Source organism: Peromyscus eremicus, chromosome 1, assembly GCF_949786415.1.
Source record: "Peromyscus eremicus chromosome 1, PerEre_H2_v1, whole genome shotgun sequence".
NCBI lineage: Eukaryota > Metazoa > Chordata > Mammalia > Rodentia > Cricetidae > Peromyscus > Peromyscus eremicus.
This window is the reverse complement of record NC_081416.1, coordinates 155,177,743-155,203,261: the sequence shown is the minus strand read 5'-3', so window position 1 is coordinate 155,203,261 and position 25,519 is coordinate 155,177,743. Positions and strand designations below refer to the sequence as shown.

The window sequence follows — 25,519 nt, the reverse complement described above, 5'->3', positions numbered from 1 at the left end:
GCTTATATTATTTACAAACTGTATGATCTATGGCAGGCTTCTTGCCAGCTAGCGCTTATAACTTAACTCATGTCTGTTTATCTACAAGTTGCCCAGTGGCTGTGGCTTACCAGTATTTTTACATCTTGCTTCTCCTGGCCATGCTGGCGTCTCTCTAGACTCTGCCTTTGCCTTTCTTCTTCCTGTCTCTCTCTTGGATTTCCTACCTGACTATAACCTGACTCGCCATAGGCCAGAGCAGCTTCTTTATTAACCAATGGGAACAACATATATTCACAGCATATAGAAAGACATCCCCCAGCACATATCTTCTGTCAACTTTTTGCCAGGCTTTTCACAAGGGTCTGTGGTTTCTTCCTGCCCTGGCATGTCCAGCCCTTTTCAATGGGCAGCCCTGACGTGGCAGCTGTGAGGGTGATATAACATAGGACAGTTAAACTGTTAGGATATATAGCTAACATGGACCATGTGCTTGTTCCACTCTCTTAACCAAAAGGGACTGTTGTCACAGAATATGGTGAGAGAAGATGATGTTTCTGAGCAAGATGGACTATCACACTTATCCTCCTCTTCCTCCTCCCTCACACCACAGTACGCTCAACAGAAAGGTAAGGAAAGAATTAAACACGAGAGCATTTTTTTGGTTGCCAATTCTGGTGCCATTATACCTCTGTACTGTGGCTCTGTGATACTAACTAGAAAAGCACTTGCAATTCAGCTCACTACAAATGAGGGATTGCCCGGATGTGAGGTTGCCTTGACCATATTAGATGCTAACTTAGATCCTTGTCTGCTTTGTTCGCCTGGGGCAGAGGACTCCCAACTCAGGCTGTGACTGTGTTTATGTGCCTTTCCCTCTGCTCCTTGTCACCATGCTAGCTGCAGGACCTGGCCCCAGTGGGTCCTCAGTGAAGGGCTTGTTGGATGCATGAATGTATGGATGTTTCTGGCATAATTCTGGAAATGCACATCAACTTTTTTGATCTATTTTATTTGGCACAGTGAGAGTTCAGCCCATTATGGCAATGATAAGGGGACAGGGAGACAGAGCCTGCCAAGCAGTGGGCAGCCAACAAGAGCTTTGTCTGGGCTTCTGGGTTGTTTGTGCCTTGTGGACAAGCTGTGTACGTGTCCTCTGCTCAGTCTGCATGTTTTCTACATTACTGTAGGGTAGACTGTCGCATCGACCCCTGCTTTCCGTCCACTTCGTGGTAACTGTCTATGCGGACAACACAATACCCTGCTTCACTGTTGCCTGAATGTCTCTCAGGCACTGTCCCTTCTCTCGAGGTGTCGCAGCCCCTCCTGCTCTCTTTGGCTCTGTGGCCACCCCTGCTCTGGTTACGAAACAACTTACGGAGGAAGAGTTTGTCAGACTCATGGCTTGAGGGTACACTCCATCAGAGCGGGGAAGCCGAGGCAGCAGGGATGTGCAGACAAGTCAGGAGGAGAGAGATGAGTGCTGGTACTCAGCGTGCGCCCCCCTTTCAGTCAGTCTGACCCAGTCCGTGCAATGGTGCCACCCACATTTAGGATGGATCTTCCCGCCTCCGCCCAGTGTAGAAACCCTCTCGCATACCTAGACGTTTGTCTCCTGGGCGATTTTGGACACTGTCGGGTTGACAGTATTAACCATCACACTGTGTTGAGGGACAGCCTCAGGAGTCAGGGTCATCAGGGAGTTTTGATTTATTTGGAATTTTGATAGCAAGGGGTAGACCCAAGCACAACATGACATAAGCTAAGAAACTCTCTTTGTTGAGTTGTTGCAACCGCCCCTCCATATAAAGAAGAGAAATGAGGTCTACCTGAGAAGCATTAAGTTAGAAGAGAGCGGCCAGCTATGGAGGTGAGGCAGGAGGGCAGGGTCAAGTTCAGCCTGGCCACATAGTGTCACTCTGGCCCCGACAGAACAACCACAGCTGTGGCTAGCTGGGGCTTTCCTGAGATAGACCTAAGGAAGCAAACCCATCCGCAGAGCCAGGTGACCTCATGTGTAAGACATTGGTACCGCAGTGAACCTGAGATGAAGACCTTGGTACCTCAGTGAACCTGAGATGAAGACCTTGGTACCCCAGTGAACCTGAGATGAAGACCTTGGTACTCCAGTGAACCCGAGATGAAGACCTTGGTACCCCAGTGAACCTGAGATGAAGGGAATTGCAGGTTTTAATTACTCATCCCATTCTTTTTCTGAAAAGTTTACACCTAAGGAAAAACAGATCATTATTTTCTCCGGGGAAGTATAGGAATTGCCCTGCAAGCTTTTTAACATGCTCATTTGAGCGTGCAATAAGGCAGAAAGTAAATGCACCCTTCCCTCTCCCCAGCATCTGGAACCACTGGCATCTCACCTCTAGCTCTAATCCCACAGCTTTAATTGGGAAAGGCAGTAAGATCTGAGGCAGCACTGTAGGACACCAAATCAAGACCAACTGAGAAATGTCCCCAACTATAGACGTTGCTGTGGGTGTCACAGCAGACCCTGGGGTCCCTCCCCAGCACTAAACCAAAAAACAAAACAAAACCCTTTTCTTACAGTTCTTTAGCCATTTGCTCATCAAAAATGTATTCAGGAGTCAGCAAGATAGCCCAGTGGTTAAAGGCACTTGCTTGAGGATTTGAGAATGTGTACACACACACACACACACACACACACACACACACACACACACACACAAATAAATGTAATAATAAGCACATTTAACACTCCCATGGGGCATCCATGGGCTCATCCCCTCATGTTCAAGTTGTAGAGGAGGTGTCCAGAGTGTCAGGGCAGGTAACACAGGGACACAAAGACCAGCAAAGGAGGATGGTGGCACCTGCCAGGTAGAGAAAGTCGCCAGGAAACAAAGCTGCACTCAGACACAGAGCTGGCTGTCACCATGTGCCAGATGCATGTAGGTGCATGTAGGTCCCATGACAACTGGCTGAAAGCAACTGGTTCAAAACCATTGCTAATGGAGCTGGGATGCACCTCAGCTGGTGGAGTGCCTGCCTAGGATTTGCAAAGCCCTGGGTTAGAGCTGTGTGTAGTGGCACACACCTGGAATCCCAGCATTTGGGAGGTGGAGGCAGGACAGGAATTCAAGGTCATCCTTGGCTCAGTAGAGTGTTCAGAGTCAGCCTGGGCTATGTGAGACCCCATCTTAAAAACAACGGAACTGAACTGTTCAAATCAGTGGTGATGGTTCAGCTACTAGGGATTTTATTGAGTTGGAAAGTAGATTTAAAATGATATGGGCATTAAGCTTCTTAGTGAATTTTTTTGAACCCTGTAGAGGGTTGGATTTTTGTTGTTTCCTGTTTTTCAGAGTTTGCTCTTCAGTAACATATTTATACTCTTCAGATCAATGGTGGGATGTTAGAAGCAGCCTAGGTTTCCAGCTTGCCACTAGAGAAATTGTCAGCAAAGTGGAGTGGAGGCCATCCCTCTTCCTGGGGTACTTCAGTTACCACACAATGATGAGGTCCTGCCAAATCTTTTTTCCACCTATATCTCTGAGGCAGCTTGCTATTTTAGGACTTAATTTGTGTGCTCCTGTAACCATGGGGGGCAGGATGGAGTCGGGTCGGCTGTCTTGGCCAGCAGGAGAAGCGTGACTAGGGAGGTAGGGAAGGTCATTTCGTGGGAGGCTCAGGGTCTTGAACTCCCTGAGGGGTTTGGCTGTGGTTCTGGGACCATGGAAGCCACTGCAGAGACTCTGGAATGAGCAGGGCAGAGAGATGGCCCAGTCAAGGTCAAGGTCACCACGGCCTTGTGGCGATCCTGTTCTTTCTATGCTTGGGGACAAGGTAAGTCTCCGAGTTCTTGAGTATGTTCTAGTGTGTCAAATTTCTTATGCTTTTAAAACTTTCCTTTTTTTCTTTTTAAACCAGATGGTAAATACTCTGTTCTGAATCTAGAGGTAAGCTTATTTTCAAGAATTCCTATTTTAAAATTTGACTTGGTGCTATCGTTTGTCTTTGATTTCTTTCTTTTTTTCTTTTTTTAAGCCATGTGACTTCTGTCCCTGACTCAGTACTGTGATTCCATTCCTGATTTGTACATGTTCAGTTCCCCTGTGTCCTTGGATAGAAACCAGCTTAATAATACATACACACATGATATCACGATCCTACATAATCCTGATGTATGGTCTTTTACTTCATCATAATAGCACGCTTATGTGAAAAGATCTTCTCATAAGAACTTTCCTGCTGCATGCTTCATTGAATCCTCCCTCCGTGGTGAGGTTTTAGAGGGGGTGACTCAAGAGGGACACTGAGATGGACTACTGGGGAGTAAGGGGTTTATTAGAATCGTTAATGTCATGCACAGACAGACAGACAGACAGGGACATCAGAGCTCCAATGAGGGTTCAGACCTAAGTACAAGAGACAGACAGCATGCCAGCATCTCCAAAGTGAGGAATCAGACAGAGCCCACATAGCAAAAGTGGGGTCCCCTTTTTATATCAGTCTAAGGATGGGGGAGGGGCTGAAGCACAAGCCTGCAGCTGGGCTCTCTCATTCCCAGGCTGGAGGCAGGGAAGGGGGTGGGTAGCAGGATGTGTGGTCAGACCCACTTGGACGTAAACTCAATTCCCAGGTGAAATCCTGGCCCCAGGGTGCTGCTAGGGACTTGAGTAGACAGTGTCTCTGTAGGGTGCCTATTAGTATCTGTGGGGGCTCCATTTTAACATCACATTTACACACACACACATACGTGTGTGCATGTACACATGCGTATACATACGTATGCACGTGCATGCGCATGCACACACACACACACACACACACACACATACACACTAATATTTTGAGGTACTGGGGCTTGAACTGAGTGCCCCGTGCTTGCTAGGCAAGTGCATTATGGGTTAGCTACATCCCTGTTGTATAAACATGACTGCTTCATGGTGTGGTTAAGGGGAAGGTTTTTATTGTAGCTAGGAGGGAGAGAACAGCTAGAGGCATCTGGAAGAGACCAGAGCAGAGAGAGAAAGTAGTAGACTAGACATGGCCAGCAGACTGGACTTGGCCATGAGAGGAGAGAGGGAGAGAGACGTGCGGAGAGTGAGAGATGAAGACAGAGAGGACCAAGAGAGTGGGGGACTGAGCGTGAGACCAAGACCAGGTGTAGCTGAAATAGCGGGGTTATAAAGAGAGTTGAGTAGTTGTGGGGAGGGAAGCCCCTGAGCTGGAGGAGGTTTAAGGTAGGAAAGAGGTGAGAAGAGCTAGGTACTTGTGGTACTGAGGGAGCCTGCTGCCAGGCCTGTGCTTTGGTGTGCTAATAGGCACCCTTGTTAACCATTTGTCCCTTCTGGCTCCTGGGAGAGGGGAAGTGACCTTCCTTTGGACCTGACCCCTGGCCCTCACCTGATACTCGTAAAACAGGAGGGACTGCCCCTCTTCCAAAGTTTAGTCCTGGAGACGACTTAGGAAAAGCAAGAAATCGCTTCCGTGATTCCTCGAATGGTAGGCAGTTTAATAACCAAGTTGGAAACACAGAAATAAGTCCATGCTGAAGTCTATATTTAGGAATGTAGAAGTTAAACATTTTTCACCAGATGTGGTGGTTCATAGCTGTAACCCCAGCAGCTGGGATTCATCCCAGCAGCAGGATCATGAGTTCATGGGTGATAGGCTACAAACACAGATCCTGTCTCAGAAAACAAAACAAAGCTTCCTCTATGATTCTCAGAAGACTTACACCCTCATTTTCAGCAGGAACTAAAGTCTCAGCACTATATCTATACATAATGGGAAAGTCAGTGGCAGCTCCCAGCCTGCTCTTACTTCTAAGTTTCCAGAGTGAGAGGCATGCGTGACGTTTTTTTCTCAGCAGTTAGAGCCCCGCTTTAGAGTCAGTGGGTCCTCTTTAGGGTCCAGCACTCACAGTATGTCACATGCTTCATATACAAAGTGAATGGACCTTCAGTGAAGATACAGTCATTGAGCACGTAGGCAAAGACAGAAGACAGCAAGAGCCCACCAGGAGGGGCTGCCCCTGAATGTATGCTCTTTGGTTATAAGAAAACAGTGGGGGCTAAAGAAGAGGAAGCTTCACCCTCCACCCACAGGCCCCACTCAGTGCCAGTCCACTGTGGGAGATGCTCACACTATCTCATACTCTGCCTTTTCTTCCTTAGGATGAGAAAGTGCCATTACGTGAAAAACCTCCTCCCTCTCCAGGTACTGGCTTTTTGGAGTTCACTACACTGGGCATGCTTAGTGTTTGCAGAGTACCTAGGATAGTCTCATCTGAGGAAAGTTTGCAACTCCTCGTGAAGACTCTGGCATCTGCCCCGGTGATTACGTTTGAGGAAGGTGTTAGTCACTGAGTATTAGTGGGATGAGGGTGGGCCTGTGGGAGAGCCCAGGACTGAGGTGAGGGTGGGCCTGTGGGAGAGCTCAGGACTGGGGTGAGGGTGGGCCTGTGGGAGAGCCCAGGACTGAGGTGAGGGTGGGCCTGTGGGAGAGCTCAGGACTGGGGTGAGGGTGGGCCTGTGGGAGAGCTCAGGACTGGGGTGAGGGTGGGCCTGTGGGAGAGCTCAGGACTGGGGTGAGGGTGGGCCTGTGGGAGAGCTCAGGACTGGGGTGAGGGTGGGCCTGTGGGAGAGCTCAGGACTGGAGTGAGGGTGGGCCTGTGGGAGAGCCCAGGACTGGGGTGGGGGTGGGCCTGTGGGAGAGCCCAGGACTGGGGTGAGGGTGGGCCTGTGGGAGAGCCCAGGACTGGGGTGGGGGTGGGCCTGTGGGAGAGCCCAGGACTGGGGTGGGGGTGGCCCTGTGGAGTGTGCTGGAGGCCTGGATGTTGGTACATAGAAACGAGGCCTCAGCTTGAGGCCTGCTGCTTTTCGAGGCTGACCTCTGTACAGGAGGGGAAGCAGCCTAGCTTTCAGAGTGGATTCATAGTGTGGGGCTATTATGTCTCCCATCACTCATCTGAAAGTATTATTTTGTCTTTTACTTGGATTGACTTCATTTTGCTCTTTCTTGGGGATTTTGCTTCTGTGTTCTGAGAGAGTACTGGTGCCTGTGTGAAGGTCTGGACTTGACTTTACAGGCTCCATCCTAGGGAAGGGCCACCATCTCAGACCACCTGCTGAATTCAGTTCCAGGAAGAATCTCAGCAATGTGCCATGACAGGGCAGTAAAGTTTAACAAGATCCAGATAATCCTGTTCAGCAGGTTATGGTTCCCCGCCAAAAGTCTAACCCAATGGTTTCAAATGTGATTTCGCGCCCAAAGTCTAGACCAATAGTTTCAAAAAATCACCTTGCCCCATATCCCTTCTGCCTGATCCCAAGCTTGTAATTCCAGCTTGTAGTTTTTCCCTATAAAAACTCTCTACTCCTGGGCTCGTGGCCACCGCCACATTTCCTTCCATCTGCTGTGCGGTGGCCCAGGTTGAACCTGAATAAAAGGACCCTTATGTGCTTGCATCGGAAACCGGATCCTTGGTGGTCTCTGGGGGTTTCTCGAAACGAGTACAACACCTGACTTGTGGTTCTCAGGCTCTTTGTCCACTGGGAGTAGTCCATTGTGCAGCCTATCTGAATTTAGGGTGTACATCACACTGATTTTCAGCAAGAGGTTCTGAGTAGGCTCCTCAGACCTCCACATGCACACTATCACACATGTATCCACACCTGACATACACACATCTTGTGTACACAATAATAATAAAATTGAAAAGAGTCAAATTCATAGGAAAAAGAAGAAAAAGATTTATTCAATATGGCCACTTTAAGAAGAGGGACAAAGAGTTCCAGTGACTACCCCCAAAACACAAGCCCAGCCTCAGGGTCCTGACACAAAGCTAGGTTTTAAGTAGAGGCCAGAGTTAGGCATGGCCAAGCTGCTGTGAAGTCTCTGGCTCCATCTCTGCTGTGCTAGGCTTCAGCATGAGATTCCTGTGGGGATTTCCCATTCACTGGGGGTCATTGCTTGCATGGTCTAATAGCCAAAGTGAGGGACACAGGCCAGGCAGGTGGTGGCGCACACCTTTAATCCCAGCACTCAGGAGGCAGAGGCAGGTGAATCTCAGTGAGTTTGAGGCCAGCCTGGGCTACAGAGTGAGATCCAGGAAAGGTGCAAAGCTACACAGAGAAACCCTGTCTCGAAAAACCAAAAAAAAAAAAAAAAAAAAGTCAAAGTGAGGGAGGGACACATGGTCTCTTTAGAGTCAGGTGAGTCCCCTACATAAGTAACCACCTTATGTGGTAGGCCTTTGGCCAACACACAACACACAGGAGCCACACATCTGCTGTGAACTGAGCTCTTTCCTCACAGGGGAGAAGAGGTTATTCATTCTGAGCTGTGAGTGACCTGGGCCTGAGAACATGGGTTGACATTTTCCAGTGTGGAAGCAGTTATAGGAACTTTATAGTCTCTAGGCACAGCTGGAAACCAAGGCTTTTACCAGGTGCACTGAGCAGGTGGGTTAGCGGCAGGGCCAGGAAAGCTCTGCTTTTGGCTCAGACGCTATCTGAGAGTGTCATTAGCACTTGAATTGGTGGGGGCTAGTGGGTTACTAAGTCCCTGTCCGGAAGGGTTACCTGTAGCTGGAGAGTTTCCCTGGTAGTCAAAAAAAGGATGCTAAGCCGGCAGGTAGAAGCTCCTCCCTGCCTCCTCTGGCCCTGGCCCCCCTCTTCCTTCCCCTGGGTACCCAGACTTTTCAGACACCAGGGACACGCCCTGGGCCTAATGTGAACTAGTTGCTTCCGTGGCTTTTGGAATAAAGTGTCGAGTGTTTTTGATGCACAGTGGTCACTTTCGTCGTTATGTCTGCTTTTCTTCTGTACCCTTTAGATGTAGCCGGTAGAGTACATCAAAGATATACGGAAATGACCAAAGAAAAGTTTGAGGAGTTGAAAGAAGAAACCGTGCATCTGCACACTGCAAACCAGTCCCTCAGCCTGGAACTGAGCGCCATGAGACAAGCAATGAGGGAGTTACAGCTGCAGCTTAGGAGAGCGGGGAAAGACAGCCGGAGGCTGCAGGAGGCAGAAAAGGCAGCCTCCCAGGAAGGTGCGCCCGCGGTGTTACTGCTAAGGGACAGTCGGGGCTTTATTCACTTTTCACTTTGAGAATCTACTTCCTGTTTTATGTCGATGTGTGGTCAATATTTATGTTGTAATATTTAAGATCCTTCATTAATACCCTTATGCCTATTGAATTTTGATTTTTATCTACTGTATCATTTTTATTAAATGTCATAACTTATTTTTTTTTTTTTTTTTTAAATTAAAAAGCACTCTTTTTTTTTTATAGATTTATTTTTTATTATTATGTATACAGAAGAGGGCGCCAGATCTCATTACAGATGGTTGTGAGCCACCATGTGGTTGCTGGGAATTGAACTCAGGACCTCTGGAAGAGCAGTCGGTGCTCTTAACCTCTGAGCCATCTCTCCAGCCCCATAACTTATTTATATAAATTATATGTATAGACATTATATATATTTATGTACAATTCACTACAAGGGAACAAAAAGATCAACTACTAGCTTATATAAAATCTGGGTGACTTTGATACGATTGATTGTTGTGTGATATGAAGTCGATGTTTTTCAGTAGCCACACCTGAGTTACTTTGCCTAAGGAAGCAAAGCCAAGACCTGCTGGATGAAAACAGGGGGCTGAAGATGATTGTGCATCGTCTGAATGTAGAACTCAGTCGCTACCAAACAAAGTTCAGGCATTTATCTGAGGAAGAGGTAATGTTTCCAACATGAAGAAACAGTTTGTTTGTCTTTAGCCTTTACTGTTGAATTGATTTCTGGTTCTTGAGGGGTTCTTGGTAGCTCGTGCCTTTAATCCCTGCATTTGGGTGACAGACAGTCCTGCCTGTAGGACTCTGGAGATTTTTGTTTTTGTCTCTAAATGTACTGGAGATGAACTCAAGGCCTTTTACATTCTCGATAAGCACTGTACACCAACTACACCCCCAACACCTGACTTTCTTTTAACTCTTTTTTTTTTTTTTAAATACAGCTTTAACATACAGGTTGAGTATCCCTTAAACAAAAATGCTTGAGATTAGATGTATTTTAGATTTTGAAGCTATTGAGTATTTCATGGACTTTGCTTGATGGGTAACCTTAAAAGACATCTTTTTTTTTTTTTTAAAGATTTATTTATTTATTATGTATACAGTATTCTGTCTGCATGTATGCCTGCAGTCCAGAAGAGGGCACCAGATCTCATTACAGATGGTTGCGAGCCACCATGTGGGTGCTAAGAATTGAACTGAGGTTCTCTGGAAGAGCACCAGTGTTCTTAACCCCTGAGCCATCTCTCCAGCCCCAAAAGACATCTTTTTAAAGTTAGTATTTTGCAGCATTTGACTTGAGATTGTCTGATTAACACCCATTTAATTAAATTAATTAATTCATTCATTAATGGTTTTGTTTTTATGTGACAGGGTCTCACGTAGCCCAGGCTGGCCTTGAACTCCTGATCCTCCTGTCTCCACCTCTGGAGTGTTGGGACTACAGGTGTTCACACCTCCCCTACTGAATCTTGCCATTTCATGTGTATAGTTGATAGAGTTAGTGTGTCCAGACTTATACCCCATCGGGACATTTCATGCCCGTCAAGTCTTCCCTGTTTTCCCAGCATGCACTTCCTCTACAGCAGCCCCTGGAAACTATTGGTTTACTTTCTTATTTTGTTTGTTTATTGAGACAGGATATCTCTGCATAGCCCTGGCTTTCTTAGACCTCACCATAGATCAGGCTGGCCTCAGACTCACAGAGATAAAGGCGTGCCCCACATCTGTCCTGATTTACATTCTAATTCTGGAGATTTGCCTATTTTGAACAGTTCATAGAAGTGCAATTGCATTATGGGTGGCCTTTTGTGACTGATTTCTTTCATTTTGCGTAATAGTAATCTTTCCTTTTTAGTGATGCTGGTAATTGAACCCTGGTCCTTGTACATGTTAGGCAGGCACTCTACTAACTCCAGTATTACTTATTTATTTATTTATTTCTAAGAAAGGGTCTCCGACTGTAGCCCAAGCAGGGACCCACTATGAAGCTCAGGCCGACCTCAGCTTGCAGCAGGAGCTTCCCACCTCAGCTTCCGAAGTGCTGAGATTATAGGCGTGCATCACCACACCAGCTCCCAGCATTAACTTTTTAATAACAAAATTAATCTGGGGGAGTTCACACGATCCAAAACACATTGCCTAGACCTTGTCCTTCTGTTGGGCTGTGGGTGGGGCAAAGCAAGTGGGCCCAGTGACAACTTATTGTCACCTCTGTTGTTACCGCAGCATCCCCACTCCATACACTTTTCATTTGATCTATGCAAATACCACATTTTCAATGACATTTTTCCTAGTCCCTCTCTCCAGATGTGATCTCCCTCTTACTTATTTTGGGAAGGCGGAACGTGTGTGTGTGTGTGTGTGTGTGTGTGTGTGTGTGTGTGTGTGTGTATAGGTGTTCATGCATGGGTGCACATGAAGAGGCCAAAGGAGAATGTCACTGTCTCCCCCTCTCCCTCCCTCTCTTCCTCCCTCTCTTCTTTTCCCCATCATTCCTTTCTTTCTCTTCATGTGGAAACATGAAGTCGGAGATAGTCTGAATGTTTGTAATAGTGTTGTGTGTTAGTGTTATCTCCTAATTTTTACACAGTACTGTGTTAACTAAACGGATGTTTTGTTCTTAGGAAACATGTTGCAGTATTTAGGGGATGAGGGTGTTACTCTCAAACACTTCCCATTTATATGCACACACACATGCGCACAGAGAAGGATGATGTCTGTTCTAGACTAAGATAAGAATGTCTGTCTACCACATGGCATTTCAGGGACAGCTTGACTGTGTCTTCAATGTGTGCTTTATTTTCAGTGTTCCCAAATCGAAGGCCTCCCATCAAAGGGCCCCACACCCCCCTGGTTGGTAAGTGAAAGTTAATCTCAGGCCCATATTCTCTGGCTCTGTCAAACTACTAAGAACCATTCCAGAATAAGTTGCTTTCTTGCCCTTTACAAAAACATGATGAGCTGGGTGGTGGTGGTGCACTTCTTTAATCCTAGCACTTGGGAGGCAGAGGCAGGTGGATCTCTGAGTTCGAGATTACCCTGCTCTACAGGGAAAATCCAGGACAGCCAGGGCTACACAGAGAAACCCTGTCCCGAAAATACTGAACAAAAACCCGAAAGCCATGATGGTTGTATTTCAGTCTAAGAAATGATGTTATTAATCATCCTTTATTTCATTACTCCACCCGCAGTTGGATATAAAGTACCTCTCCCCACTGTTGCTGGCTTATGAAGACAGAATGAAAGAGAAGGACAAACTCAGCACCACCCTGGAGGTAGGTGGGCAGATGTCTCGCAGACAAGCTGTTTCAGACTGCAGAGACAGCTCAAAGGTAACCGTGCCTAAGGCGGTATGTACTCCAGCATCTGTTGAACGGAGGAGTGTCTAGGATGGCTGGGGGAAAAGAGGTGGAGAAGGAGGAAGGTGTGTTTGGCAGAGCATGATGGGTGGGTGGGTGGTGTTTGGAGGAGAGGTGTGCGGGGATGCAGCGGCTTTGAGAAGCTGTGGTCTGGGGACAGGTAGTCCCCCAAGAGTGGCAGTCTTGGGAGGCAAAGGAAGAACAGTACGTCATCCATGACTGTGCAGCTGTGGACGCCAGCGCTAGAGCAGATGCTGAGCCAAACAGAGACCATGCCCAGGGTGTTTTAGGGAATCCTAACGCTCCGGGGTCCCAGGAAGCACTGACCGCAGAGGTGTATTGTGATCGAGTTGTCGGCAGTATTAAAAACAAGGATTTGTCCATTTCACTATTTCCTGAGAACGGCAGCCATTTCAACTGCAAGGAGACTAGGCCTGGGCATTATTAACCCCTGGGCCCTTCTATGCCTCACGCTTCTGAGGTCTTCACTATGGGGCCAGGTATTGGAAGGATCCAGGGAGAGAAGAGTTGGTCTTTAGGGAATTCTGAATGGGACGGGTCCTTTAAGAGCCCAACAGCCTGGTCTTCAGTCATGCTTCCCATTACCTGTCCCATCTCAAGAAACCTTATGACATACTATTGGACATTGGATTTTTTTTAGACTTATTTATTCATATATTTTATATATACACCAGAATCTGATCCCATTACAGATGGTTGTGAGCCACCATGTGGTTGCTGGGAATTGAACTTGAGACTTCTGGAAGAGCAATCAATCCATCTCTCCAGCCCCATGGACACTGGATCTTTAAGAGCATTAATTATCTTGTGTTCACTGATCAAAAAAGTAATAATAGCCAGGCGGTGGTGGCGCACGCCTTTAATCCCAGCACTCGGGAGGCAGAGCCAGGCGGATCTCTGTGAGTTCGAGGCCAGCCTGGGCTACCAAGTGAGTTCCAGGAAAGGTGCAAAGCTACACAGAGAAACCCTGTCTCGAAAAACTTAAAAAAAAAAAAAAAAAAAAAAAAAATTAATAATAAAATTTCCATTTAGATGCTCTTTTTAAGTCTGGGTCATCCCACATTTTCTATAAAAACCCAATTAATAAATATTGCAGGCTTTGTGAGCCCTGCAGCTTCTGACCACATATGCTCAATCTACTTTTGTAGCATGACAGCAGCCATGGGACGCATTGCCAGTGACGGGTGGGACTCAGCCAAAACAAACAGCTGGCCTGATGGCTTCAGTCTGACAAGACAGTTAAAAAATATAAAGAAAGAGCCGTGGAGACTGCCGGCAGCAAGTGAGTGTGTTCTGGCCAGGGAGTCTGGCTGAGCAAGGTGATGCCTCTGAGCTGGGACTTCCTGTGCTCTGCAGGACAAGGTTAGGGCACCTCCACACTAGCACCCTCACCTGCTCACGCAAGCTTTCATCTAGGACTGAAAAGTCTGTTTATGTAAAAACTCCAGTTTACCTACAGAGCGAGTTCCAGGACAGCCAGGACTACACAGAGAAACCCTGTCTTGAAAACCAAAAACCAAACCAAAACAAAAACTCCAATTTACCCTCTAAAGTCTAACAAAGCAAACTTTTCAGTCTCTGGTTGTTTTGTTTTTCTTCTAACTCCCTCCTTTAAATTTTTCAATTATTTTGCCAATTACAGCAAAGTGACAAGCCGACGACTTAAAACCCAGGTTCTTTGTCCCTGTGTGCAGCGACCCTGCAGTGACTTGGCTGTTCTCTCAGGTCTGTGCTCCTGCGCACACGTGGGGGCTCTGGAACCCGGAGACTAAGCCTGGTGCTAGAGCAGGACTCTGCTGTCACCGTGACTGTTACATTTGATTTCCCCAGCAACAGCATCCCAGCCGATACCGAATGTGTGCACGTGCGTGACAGTTTCCATGCATCTCATTTCAGGAGGAAATGAAAACCTTTAGGCTGCGAGTCCAGGAGGTGGTGAGAGAAAATGAAGGCTTGCATCAGCAGTTAAATCAGAGTAGCCCCGTCACCAGCGAGGAATGGCAAGTGGTGTTTGCTAACTTACAACATAATAGGGACAGGCTTCCTGACATCGCCAGATACATAGATGCACTTTGTTTTCTAAATTAAGCACTTTACCCAAAACCTGCATAACTCAGTGAAACTCTATGACCTTAGAGTAGGCATTCAGGGCAGAAGCTTGGAGCTACATGTTGAAATTTACATTTTCAGTATCCAATATATTTTATGCAGGTATCCACCAACCAAAACCAAAAAGACCATGACAGAATTAGAGCAAGAAAAACCATTAGTTTTATATCTCTTCAACAGTTCATGTCCACTCCATACATTCACAGTCCAGTTAATTTGGGTGTGGGGTGTTTTTATTTGTTTGCGAGGTTTTTGTTTGAGTGGGAGCTCCACCTCAGCCCCTGGCACCCTAGCATCCTATACCCAAAGAGTCTGGAATATTCTTATAGAAGATCCACCTCAACTCCCTTCCTGTAGTTGAAGTTTTCTCCGGTCCTGCCCAGCCCCACAGACCCCGCAGCCACTTATAAAATAATCACTCAGAAGCTTATATTAATTACAAACTGTATGGTCTGTGGCAGGCCTCTTGCTAGCTAGCTCTTATATCTTAAATTAACCCATTTCTATTAATCTATACTTTGCCATGTGGCTTGTGGCTTACCGGTACCTTTACATCTTGCTTCTCCTGGGCAGCTTGCAGCTCTGCCTTGCCTCTCCTTTCTCTTCCTGTCTGTCTGTTTGAATTTCCTGCCTGCCTCTAAGCTGCCTTGCCATAGGCCAAATGGCTTTATTTATTAACCAATCAGAGCAACACATATTCACAGCATACAGAAAGACATCCACGCACCCCTCCTCCATCTCTTTTCCCAAACCCGCCCCTTCAAAGCCCGCCAAACACGGCTCCTCCCCCAGAGAGGCTCGAGACAGGGTATTTAAGCTGCATCCCAGAAAACAGACATGTGGTTTCCTGCCTCTCTGGGGAGCTGGAGAATCACCAGGGAATGCTTTATCTATTAAATCGGGGCTTTTTCTAATTTGGTCTGATTTGGTTTAATATGGATTGCTGCCTTGGCAGAGAGGCTTATTGGGGTGCAAAAAACTTAGCAGTTTTCAAATTGTTTATAAAATTTTTAAAAGGAAGAATTTCTAAGATGTGAATAAGATACAGCCCCAGTGAACTCTTCTAAATTGGACTTTAAGATGTTTGGTTTTACTCTTTGAAGTGCTGAGGATGGAACCTGGGGCCTCAGGCTGTGCTGGGCAAGTGCTCGACCACTGAGTCTCATCCCTAACCCTCAGCTTTGGAAGATAGGTCACACTGTGTAGCTCTAAACCAGCCTTGAACTCTGCAGGCCTCCGTCTTTCCAAGTGCTCAGCTACAGTCACATGCCACCACACCTAGCTCTGAGTTGGTATCATCATCATCATCATTATTATTTGCCAGGTGTGGTGGTGCAACCTTTAATCCCAGTACTCAGGCAGAGGCAGGAGGATTTCTGTGAGTTTGAGGCCAACCTGGTCTACATAGGAAGTTCCAGGTCAGCCAAGGCTATATAGTGAGACCCTATCTCCAAACAAACTAAAACAAGAAAAACATTTTAAATATGGCCCTGGGTAGAGTACTTTCTTCCCAACCAGGGTCCTGGGTTCAGTCTGTAACACTGCAAAAAAGTAAAAATAGATGAGTAAGCAAATGAATATCTACATTTTCTAAGTTGGCCCTGCCCGTTTGTGTTTGTGTCTGAAGCAGCTCCTGTAGGCTGTCACCCCGCACACTTAGCTGGCTTGTGGACAGGAAGGCCTGGCCACGGCTGCCCACAGCTGAGACCTGCCCTCTCCGTCTGCTCTCTGTCTCCTCACACACACCCCTCTCTGTCCCTGCCCTCTTACCCATCTCCTTTTCTTCTCCTCTCAGCTCTGTGTGACACCCCCACCCCCACCCCAGAATCCCACACAGCAGCAACAAAGCCACGAAAGTCTAGAGATAGTTTCCAGCTGAAACTATGAAAACAGTAATGATTTTAGTGGGTATGTTGTGTTTAGTATCTTTTTTTCTTTCTTTCTTGAGACTAGAACTCCATGTACACCAAGTATTAAACCCACCAGCTGAGAATAAGACCAATGCTACAATTTTTGAACCAAATTGGAAGCAAGGTTTATTAAATACTGGTCAAGACAATGGACACTGGCCAGGTCTATGCCCGGGATTCCCAGAATATGGTGCTGAATTACATTAGTCAGGGGCTTATAAAGGAAAAACCCACAAGGCTACCTACATACTTCCCACCTTCATCCAGTCGGGGCAAGCATGTATCCTGATATACTTCCTGCCTATGTACCTCTCACTTATGTATGATCAAGCACGTCCTGTGTAGTTGGGGATACCAAGCTTGTTTACAGAAGTGAAAACATGTGTCTTGTTATCTTGCCTGAACAACAGCCCCAGAATTCCAGGAAGTTATCTGTCCTTAGGCAAATGGGGCTTGCAGTTAGAGGCATTTTTTGATCTCTTAAGCACAGTAATTTAAACTTAAAACATAATTTTAGCCATTACACAGGCTGTCCTTGAACAGCCCAGACTGTCTCTCATGGGAATCAGAGGTCATATTATAAGGACAGGCAAGTTTAGTATGTTCTAAATGTCTGAATGTCACTGGAAAAAAATGAAATAGTTTCTTTTCAGTGTCCAGGCATGTGTCGTGCCGTCAGGCTGGCTCTTCTGAGTTTGTGGTCACTGACATGTCCCTGGGGTGGCTTGGGCCGCTGCAGTCCTTGGTGCGCTGTGACTCCCCTGTTGGACTCCCAGTGCCAGGCCCAGGTCGTGCCTTTCCCCATCCATGTTTCCCCACTTAACTCCTCCCTCTGGTGGCTGTTCAGGAGGTGAGCTTGCCCCTTCCTTGCCTCTTGGCTGCCCCCTATTCCCCACGGCCCTCTGCACCCTTGTGTAGCATCTCTGTGTTCTGTTCCAGGACCTTCTCAGTGAAGTCCTTGGTCACATCTACTGTCTGCATCCCTAATTTCTCCTGATTGGGGAGCTTCAGGCTTAGTAGGTATCAGAAAAGTGTTAAATCTGAAGTTTTCAACTTTCTTTTTAAAAGTATATCCTTCTCTCATACACTACGCCCTACTACAGTTTCCACTCCTCCCAGCTCCCTCCCCACCTCCCCTGTCCCCCAGATCCACTGCCCCTCGGTGTCCTCCTCAGAAAAGAGCAGGCCTCCAAGTGAGGACAGCCAGACAGGACAAAACAGGATACAGTAAGACAAGCCCTCATATCGAGGCTGGAGAAGGCAGCCTTATAGGAAAGGAGTCCCAGGAGCAGGCAAGAGTCAGAGACACACCTGCTCTCCCACTGTTCGGCGTCTCAAAGAACACCAAGCTAACAGCCATAATGTGTCTGCAGAGGACCTGATGCAGACCCCTGCAGGGCCTGTGCTTGCTGCTTCAGGGTCTGTGAGCCCATGTGAGCCCCGCAGAGCTGATTCAGTGGGCCGTGTTCTGGGATCCTGCTGCATCCCTCTGACTCCTACGGTCTTTCCTCCCCCTCTTCTGCAGGGTTCCCTGATCTCTGAGAGGAGGGACCTGATGGAGACCTCCATTGCATTGTTTTTTTTCCAGTCGTTTGGTTCTACCGTAGCTCTCGGGGCTAACCAGGCTCTGGTTCCTGGCCACCCAGGCAGTATCAGGCACGAGATGTTTCTCTTGTGGCGTGGGCCTCAAGTTAAACCAAACATTGATTGGCCACTCCCACAAGTTCTGCACCGCCGTTGCCCCAGCACATCTTGCAGGCAGGACAGACTGCAGGTGGAGGGTTTTGTGGCTGGGTTGGTGTCCAGGTTTCTCTGTAGCCTGCAGAGTCCTTTCTCACACCAAGAGACCTGAATGTAGGGGTGAAGGCTCCAACCCCACACCAGCCTGACCTCTCTGTTCAGTGAGCTGTGTGGAAGTTGTCCTCAGCAATGCCCCCTGCTGTTGGTTTCCAGAAAGTGACCTTCTGTCCTAGCATCAGCCTGGGTTGTTGAGGGATCTCCACAGGACCCGCTTGGCCAACAACCAACAACTCAACCAAATGTAACCCAGTCCCACTCCTGGAAGCCTTGCCTGGCTATAAAAGATAACCAGTTCAGACTCTGCATCCGCCCGCATCCTCCATTACTAGGAGTCCTCACTAGGATCACCCTCCTAGATTCCAGAAGTCTCCACTGCACACACACACACACACACACACACACACACACACACACACACACACACACACACCCATGCTCCCCAGTTCCAGCTGTCTCTCCTATATTCTCTTCCTCCAGCCCGCATCCTTCCTGCTTCCATCCTCACCCTCCCCGAGTCCACCACAAAATTTCCCCTTCCCAGAGAGACCCGTGCATCCCCCACTAGAGCCTTCCTCTTTGCCTAACCTCTCTTTGTGATTTACAGTTTGATTACCATTTACTTAACAGCTAATATCTGCGTGTAAGTGAATACACACATATTTGTCTTCCTGGGTTTAGGTCATCTCACTCAGGATGATTTTTTTCTACTTTTGAAAAGTAGAAGAAAGGACCCTGTAAAAGAAAGGGAAGAGAGCCAGGCATGGTGGCACCTGCTGGCATCTAAGTATTTGGGAGCATGAGGCAGGGGGATCATGGTTTCGGGGCAGCCTGAATTTCATATGGATACTTGTCTCAGAAAACAGTAAAGGGTGGAAGGGGCTGAGAAAAGGCGGAGGAACAAGTGAATGTCGGGAAGGAAAGTCCGAGGTGGAGCAGTGTGAGGGGGCAGTGAGGAGGCTGACGTGGCGCCCCTTGGGCAGCCCCCCTCTGGGGGTGTGGGCAGCATGCTCAGTCACTGTCCCCTAGGCTGGCTGCACCTTCGCTGTCTCATCTTCCACCTGGCTTTCTGCTTTCTGCTGTACTGTGGGCAGTAAACATTTAATGAGGCAACATCTAAGGTCCTTCAGCCGTCCGGCTGGAATTTTCAGTTATGAAAGTTGAACTGATACGCGATTTACAATGCATTGCATAAATGGGGGGCTTTCTCGTGGAAAAATCAAGGCTGGGGTGTGGTATAGTGTTAAGACACTATTTCAAAGCCATCTAATAAGTTGAGTTTTTTTTTTCCTGGTTTATTCTTAATATTTACTTATTTTTTCTTTTCCCCACCCTCTCTGTCTGAATTCACTCCTTTTCTGTCTCTCATTAGAAAAGAACAGGTTTCTAAGTGATCACAACACAACTTTACTTTTTCTTTTTTTCAAGCCGTTTCACTGCCGGTCCAATCTGGCCTCCAACAGAGCTCCTCCTGTTGCAGTCTCCCAAGTGTTGAGATTCTAGGCTTGTAGCACACACCTGGGTTGGTTTGTTTATTTGTTTTTTAGAGAATTACAAAATGTTTTTTTAATATGTGTGATGTCTACATACCATGTGTGTGCCTGGTGTCCTTAGAGGCCAGAAGAGGGCATGGGATGCTCTGGAACTGGAGTTACAGATGGTTGTGAGCTGCCATGTGGGTTCTGGGAATCAAACCCAGGTCGTCTGGAAGAGCAGCCAGTGCTCTTGGCCTCTGAGCCATCTCTCTGGCATTTTATTTTTACTTTTTGGGACATTAATGTCTCACAAAGTTGTCTAGGCCTGCCCTCAAGTCCTGGACTCAAGCAGCCCTCCCGCTTCAGCCTCAGGAATGCTTGGGACTTGTAGGTGTAGCTACCATGAACAGCTGCTATATGAGTTCCAAAGTAAAATGGGACCTTCCAGCATCCAAAAAAGTTCTGTGGGGATCAGATGCTTCAGTGTTGGGAACACAACGGGCCACTTTGTGGCTGTCTCACCTGGGTGTCATGCACATGGCAGTCCTCTGACCCCTGCCTTTGCGTGCATGTGAACTGTCACCTCTTGTAGTAGCTGGTGCATCTGTCATCAGGCATTATTGCTGCCCTTTCTCCTCCCATTCACTGCGCATGGCAGCATCTGCTCTGTAACTAACATGGTCAACACAAAAACATGCCCAGGTGTTGACCCACACTGTGGCACATTTCTGTGCTTGCCCAGAACCTAAGGACAGTGTTTAATCTTTTGAATCAATCATAGGAGGCAGCTTCAGGCTCAAGCAGAGCTGGTTCTAGATGAGAACAAGCTGTTGATAGAGCAGTTGGAGATTCAGCAAACAAAAGCCAGGGACAGCCACCAGGAGCACCTCCAAGAAGGTGAGTGATAGTGATAATGTCCTATTAGACGGGTGGGGGTCGGGATCATCCTTTTCAGAACTGTAAGCTGGGGTGTTTGCTGCATTCTCACGGTTGGCCCTGCCGTCAGCATGTGTGATCTCTGATCCCTTGTAGAATCAGTTGAAGTCAGGCTGTAGGGTAGGGTAGCGTCTGGGAAGTTGGAGAAGTTCCAGAATGAAGCATTTGAAACAACCCAAGACTGTGTTCTCAGATATTTATTGACTGGACAAAGAAGTAGAACTTTACTGTGCCCCCTTCCCATCCTCTCCCACCCCAGTATGCCAAGAAGCACTTTTACACTGAGTTACAGTCTGTCTTAGTCAGTGCGCTACTGCTGTGAGGAGACCCCATGACCAGGCAGCTTTGTTTCATTGGAGGCTTGCTACAGTTTCAGAGTTTAGTCCCTTATGATCATGGTGGGGAGCGTGGTAGAACACACGGTGCAGGAGAAGGAGCTGAGGGCTTTCACAGGCAGAGAGAGACAGAGAGACAGAGAGACTGGGCCTGGCATGGGCTTTTGACACCTCAAAGCCCACCTGCAATGGCACACTTCCTCCAACAAGGCCACACCTCCTAATCCTTCTAATCCTTTCAAATAGTGCCACTCCCTGGTGACTAAACATTCAAATATATGAGGCTATGGAAGCCATTTGTAATCAGATCACCACACATCCCTAACCCTAGGGTTTTGAGACAGGGTCTGCTGTGTAGTCCAGGCTGGCCCAGAACTGCCAGAGAGTCCAGGGCGCCATGAAATCATAGTCCTCCCGATTCTACCTGTGCAAGGGTAACAGGTGTGTACCAGCACTTCTGGCTGCGCCACCGGCCCTTTCTTCTGTCGGGCTGAGGACACATAGGTTAAACCTCTGGCTCTCCAGGACTTCCCCTGAGTTTCCCTTCTCCCATGGGGTCCCTCTTTGTTCCTAGAGCTGCCATAGCAGAAGGCAGTGCTCTCCAAAGTGAGCCAAGTTGAGAGTTTTCCTCTTGCTTTGATTAAAACGAAGTAGGAGCCCCCAGAATAGCGCCCCCTCCAGTTCTCCTTGAAGATTGGAGTCACAGGACAAGAGTCTGAATCAGGCTGTCTCTTCTGATTGCTGTGAGCCTCCCTGTTTCCTGTCCCTGCTCACGGAACAACTGCCTCTGCCTCCAAGTTGCTGGGTAACAGGCGAGTTCCACCAAGTCTGCTCTATTTTTTCTTGTGTGCGGTGTTGGGGATTGAACCTGAGGCTTCAGGCATGTGAAACAAGCACTCCCCAGGCCTAAAAGGTCATTTTTGTAGCTAACTGATTTTTTCAGTAGGGCTTTTGCAAGCTGGGCAAACAGCACGTCATTGAGCTACATCCTTCCTTCCTTTTGTTTGTTTGTTTGAGGCAGGGTCTCTCTGTGTAGCCCTGGCTGTCCTGGAACTCTCTTTGTAGACCAGGCTAGCCTTGGACTCACAGAGATCCACCTGCCTCTGCCTCTCAAGTGCCGCCACCACCCGCCTACCTCTTCTTTTTTAAAGATAAATTTTTGAGACAGGATCTCCCTGTGTGGCCTATTCTAGCCAGAACTCATGATCCTCCTGCCTCAGACCCGAGTGCATCACTACGCCTGGCTAACCCTCATGTTTTAATCGAGTCTTCTGTGCCAAGTCTTGATCTTGTTCCCTTCCAGTTTCTAAGCTGACTAAACAGCTTGTGCTCCTGGAGGCCAAGACCCAGAGCCAGGAGCAGCAGCTGGTGGAGAGCAAGGAGCAGCTGGGGAGCTTACAGGCCAAATGCCAGGAACTCAGAGCACAGCTGGACAGCAAGATCGCCATAGACGTTCATACGTCGATTGTCAATGAGCTAAAAAGGTGAGAGTGTTATCTGAAAGCAGAAGCTTGCCTGAGCCCTCCGTGTGAGACGTAGAGCGGACTGGGGTTGTTCAGCTTTTGGTTGAGCCCTCTCTGTGAAATGTGGAGCTGACAGTTGTTCCACTTTTGTTTTGTTTTTTTTTTGGGTGTCCACCAGGGCTTAGATTCTGGCTGCCGGCCATCTGCTTCCTTTTAGTTCCACTTGATTTTACATGACTACACTGTACCCAGCTTGTGCTATACCCACAATGCACTGTACTCATGGTGCACTGTACCCAGCATGTGCTATACCCACAATGCACTGTACTCATGGTGCACTGTGCCCACGGTGCACTGTACCCAGAGTGCGCTGTACCGGGGTGTGCTGTACCCGGGGTGCGCTGTACCCGGAGTGTGCTGTACACAGGGTGCGCTGTACACATGGTACGCTGTACCCGGGGTGTGCTGTACCCGGGGTGCGCTGTACCCAGGGTGCACTGTACACAGAGTGCACTGTACGTAGTGTGCACTGTGCCCATGGTGCACTGTGCCCAGGCTGCACTGTACACTGTACTGTGTGTGTGTGTCACTCTCCATACATGTCTGCTCTTTCTTGTCCTTCAGCCAGTTGCGGAAGGAAGAAGAGAAAGACAGTGCTGAGATGGAGGAGCTGCTGGAAAAGCTGACAGCCCTACAGGTGCAGAAGAAGAGCCTGCTTCTGCAGAAAAGCAGCTGGGTCAGCAGAAACAGAGCGCTCGAGGCTGAGCTAGAGCGCATGCGCAAGACAAACAAGTAGGGGTGTGTGTGTGTGTGTGTGTGTGTGTGTGTGTGTGTGTGTGTGTGCGCAAATATGCATCTCATTTCCTTGTTATCTTCATTTTATTCCCTTTATCTTCTCTTTCTCTGATAAGGACAGTAAAATGGAAAATAAACCAAAGGGACAGTACCAGAATATAAGTGTAACAAGCTTTTCCGTGGATCTGTAGTTCACAAGTCCGTGGTTCAGATGTTGATAACCACATGGCAACCCTGGGCTCTAGATGGTCTCCTAACCACCTCCTCAAAGCCTGTTTTTCCATTACTACATCCCAGTTTTCTTTCTTTTTTTTCTTTTTCAGTTTTTAATACTTATACATTTATTTATTGTTTTTGAAATATCTTTTATTCTTTGACTTATTATGCATTTATGTGTACATTGGATCTTGATCAACTCCTCCCTTCCTCACCTATACACACACACAACACCCAAACACACACACACAAAACACACACACACACACCATACACACCACACACACCTGCTCACACATATACCTGCACACACACCACACAATCACACACACACATACACACCTGCACATACACCGGCACATACACATACACACAACACCTAAACACATACACAAAACACACACATACACACCCCATACACACACCTACACACACCTACACACACATACTCCTGCACACATACCACACAATCACACACACACACTACACAGTCACACACACACATACATACACACACCTGCACACACACACCGGCACATACACATACCACACACCCACAAACCACACATACCACACAATCACACACACACATACACACACACACACATGCACACACATACACACATGCACACACATACACACACACACACACACACCACACATACCTGCACACACACTAGTACATCTCCTTCTTGGCTTCATGTAGGATCCCATTTTCAAAAATATCTTTTAAACACAAGTCAAAAGTTAGGAGAATAATATTTAATTAGCTGACTTACTGCTAGGCATTTTATGAGTGCTGTTCTTTTTGTATGTTTGTTTGTGACAGGGCCCACATTGTAGGGCAGGCTGGCCTGGAACTCTAGCAGGCTTCCTGGATCAGCCTCCACGTGTGGGCATGAGAGCATGCCCTCACAGTTGACCTTGTTAACTGGACACCTGGCTTCAAATTAGATTCATTTACTTCTCGAAACTGAAAAGAAGATGTGTACTGCTGGGCAGTAGCATTTAATTAATTAATTCTGTGGGGTTAGGGGTTGGGATCCAGGGCCTTGTGCATACTAGCCAAGCACTCTATCACTGATCCTCGCCCTGGCCCTGAGTGTAGTTTTTAAATGTTAACTGCTAGCCAAGTGTGGAGGCATATGCCTTTAATCCCAGCATTTAGGAGGTAGAGACAGGTGGATCTCTGTGCGTCTGAGACCAACCTGGTCTACACAGTGAGTTCCAGGATAGCCAGGACTATGTAGGGAGTCTGTCTCAAAAACACTAAAATTATATGTGTGTGTGTGTGTGTGTACATGTACATATATGCACACATACTGGGTTTTTTGTTGTTGTTTTTGTTTTTTTTTTTCAAGGCAGGGTTTCTCTGTGTAGTTTTGGTGCCTGTACTGGATCTTGCTCTATAGACCAGTCTGGCCTCGAGCTCACAGAGATCTGCCTGGCTCTGCCTCCCGAGTGCTGGGATTAAAGGCATGCACTACCACCACCCGGCCACATACTGGTTTTTAAACATATATTTGTGTACATATAGTCACCCTGCCCAAGCTACACAGGCTCACATGTTTTCATTCCCCACCACTGGGGATCTCTGCAGGCAATACCAAAAGAAAATTGATGTCCTCAGAAAGCAGGTGGAAAAGGCCATGGGGAAGGAGATGTCTGCCCACCAGTACCTGGCACACCTGGTGGGCTTGGCGGAGAATGTCACCAAGGAACGAGACAGTCTTAAGTATCTGGTGAGTTTCCTTGAAGTTATGTTCTGTAAACTTAAGCTTTGTACGCAAATGTGACTTCAAGACTATTTTTAAAGCTAATCTATAAAATTCTTATTTTAGTATTTCAACTGCACTTCCAAGTTATTCAAAATGTTATCTTTTAACCATGGGCAAAAACTTTTTCTTTTTTTTTTGAGACAAGGTATTGATTGCTGCATAGCCTAGGCTGCCTTCAAACTCATGATCCTCCTGCAGTAGCCTCCAAACATGTTTTAAAGAAAATCAACCAGAACTTCTATATAACAGCAAGTGTTATTTTAGAAGGTGAGGTGTGGGGCCAGCT

The 25,519-nt window shown here is 47.4% G+C and overlaps 1 protein-coding gene across 4 annotated transcripts in view; it reads left to right on the top strand.

Annotated features, from left to right (window-relative positions):
* Positions 1-25,519, top strand: part of Cep89 (centrosomal protein 89) — a 56,275-nt gene that overhangs the window by 12,273 nt on the left and 18,483 nt on the right. For 3 of the 4 annotated variants that reach the window (XR_009381668.1, XM_059274887.1, XM_059274903.1), the window contains exons 5-16: positions 497-608; positions 3,883-3,911; positions 6,135-6,177; positions 8,797-9,015; positions 9,561-9,703; positions 11,846-11,896; positions 12,231-12,314; positions 14,316-14,419; positions 20,492-20,607; positions 22,285-22,465; positions 23,069-23,236; positions 25,056-25,197. Coding sequence is in view for 3 of the 4 variants with exons in the window: in XM_059274887.1 (XP_059130870.1) it covers positions 497-608; positions 3,883-3,911; positions 6,135-6,177; positions 8,797-9,015; positions 9,561-9,703; positions 11,846-11,896; positions 12,231-12,314; positions 14,316-14,419; positions 20,492-20,607; positions 22,285-22,465; positions 23,069-23,236; positions 25,056-25,197 (1,392 nt within the window). In the remaining variant the exon portion in view is untranslated. The remainder of the gene's footprint in view (positions 1-496; positions 609-3,882; positions 3,912-6,134; positions 6,178-8,796; positions 9,016-9,560; positions 9,704-11,845; positions 11,897-12,230; positions 12,315-14,315; positions 14,420-20,491; positions 20,608-22,284; positions 22,466-23,068; positions 23,237-25,055; positions 25,198-25,519) is intronic. The other variant, XM_059274896.1, reaches the window with a different exon arrangement.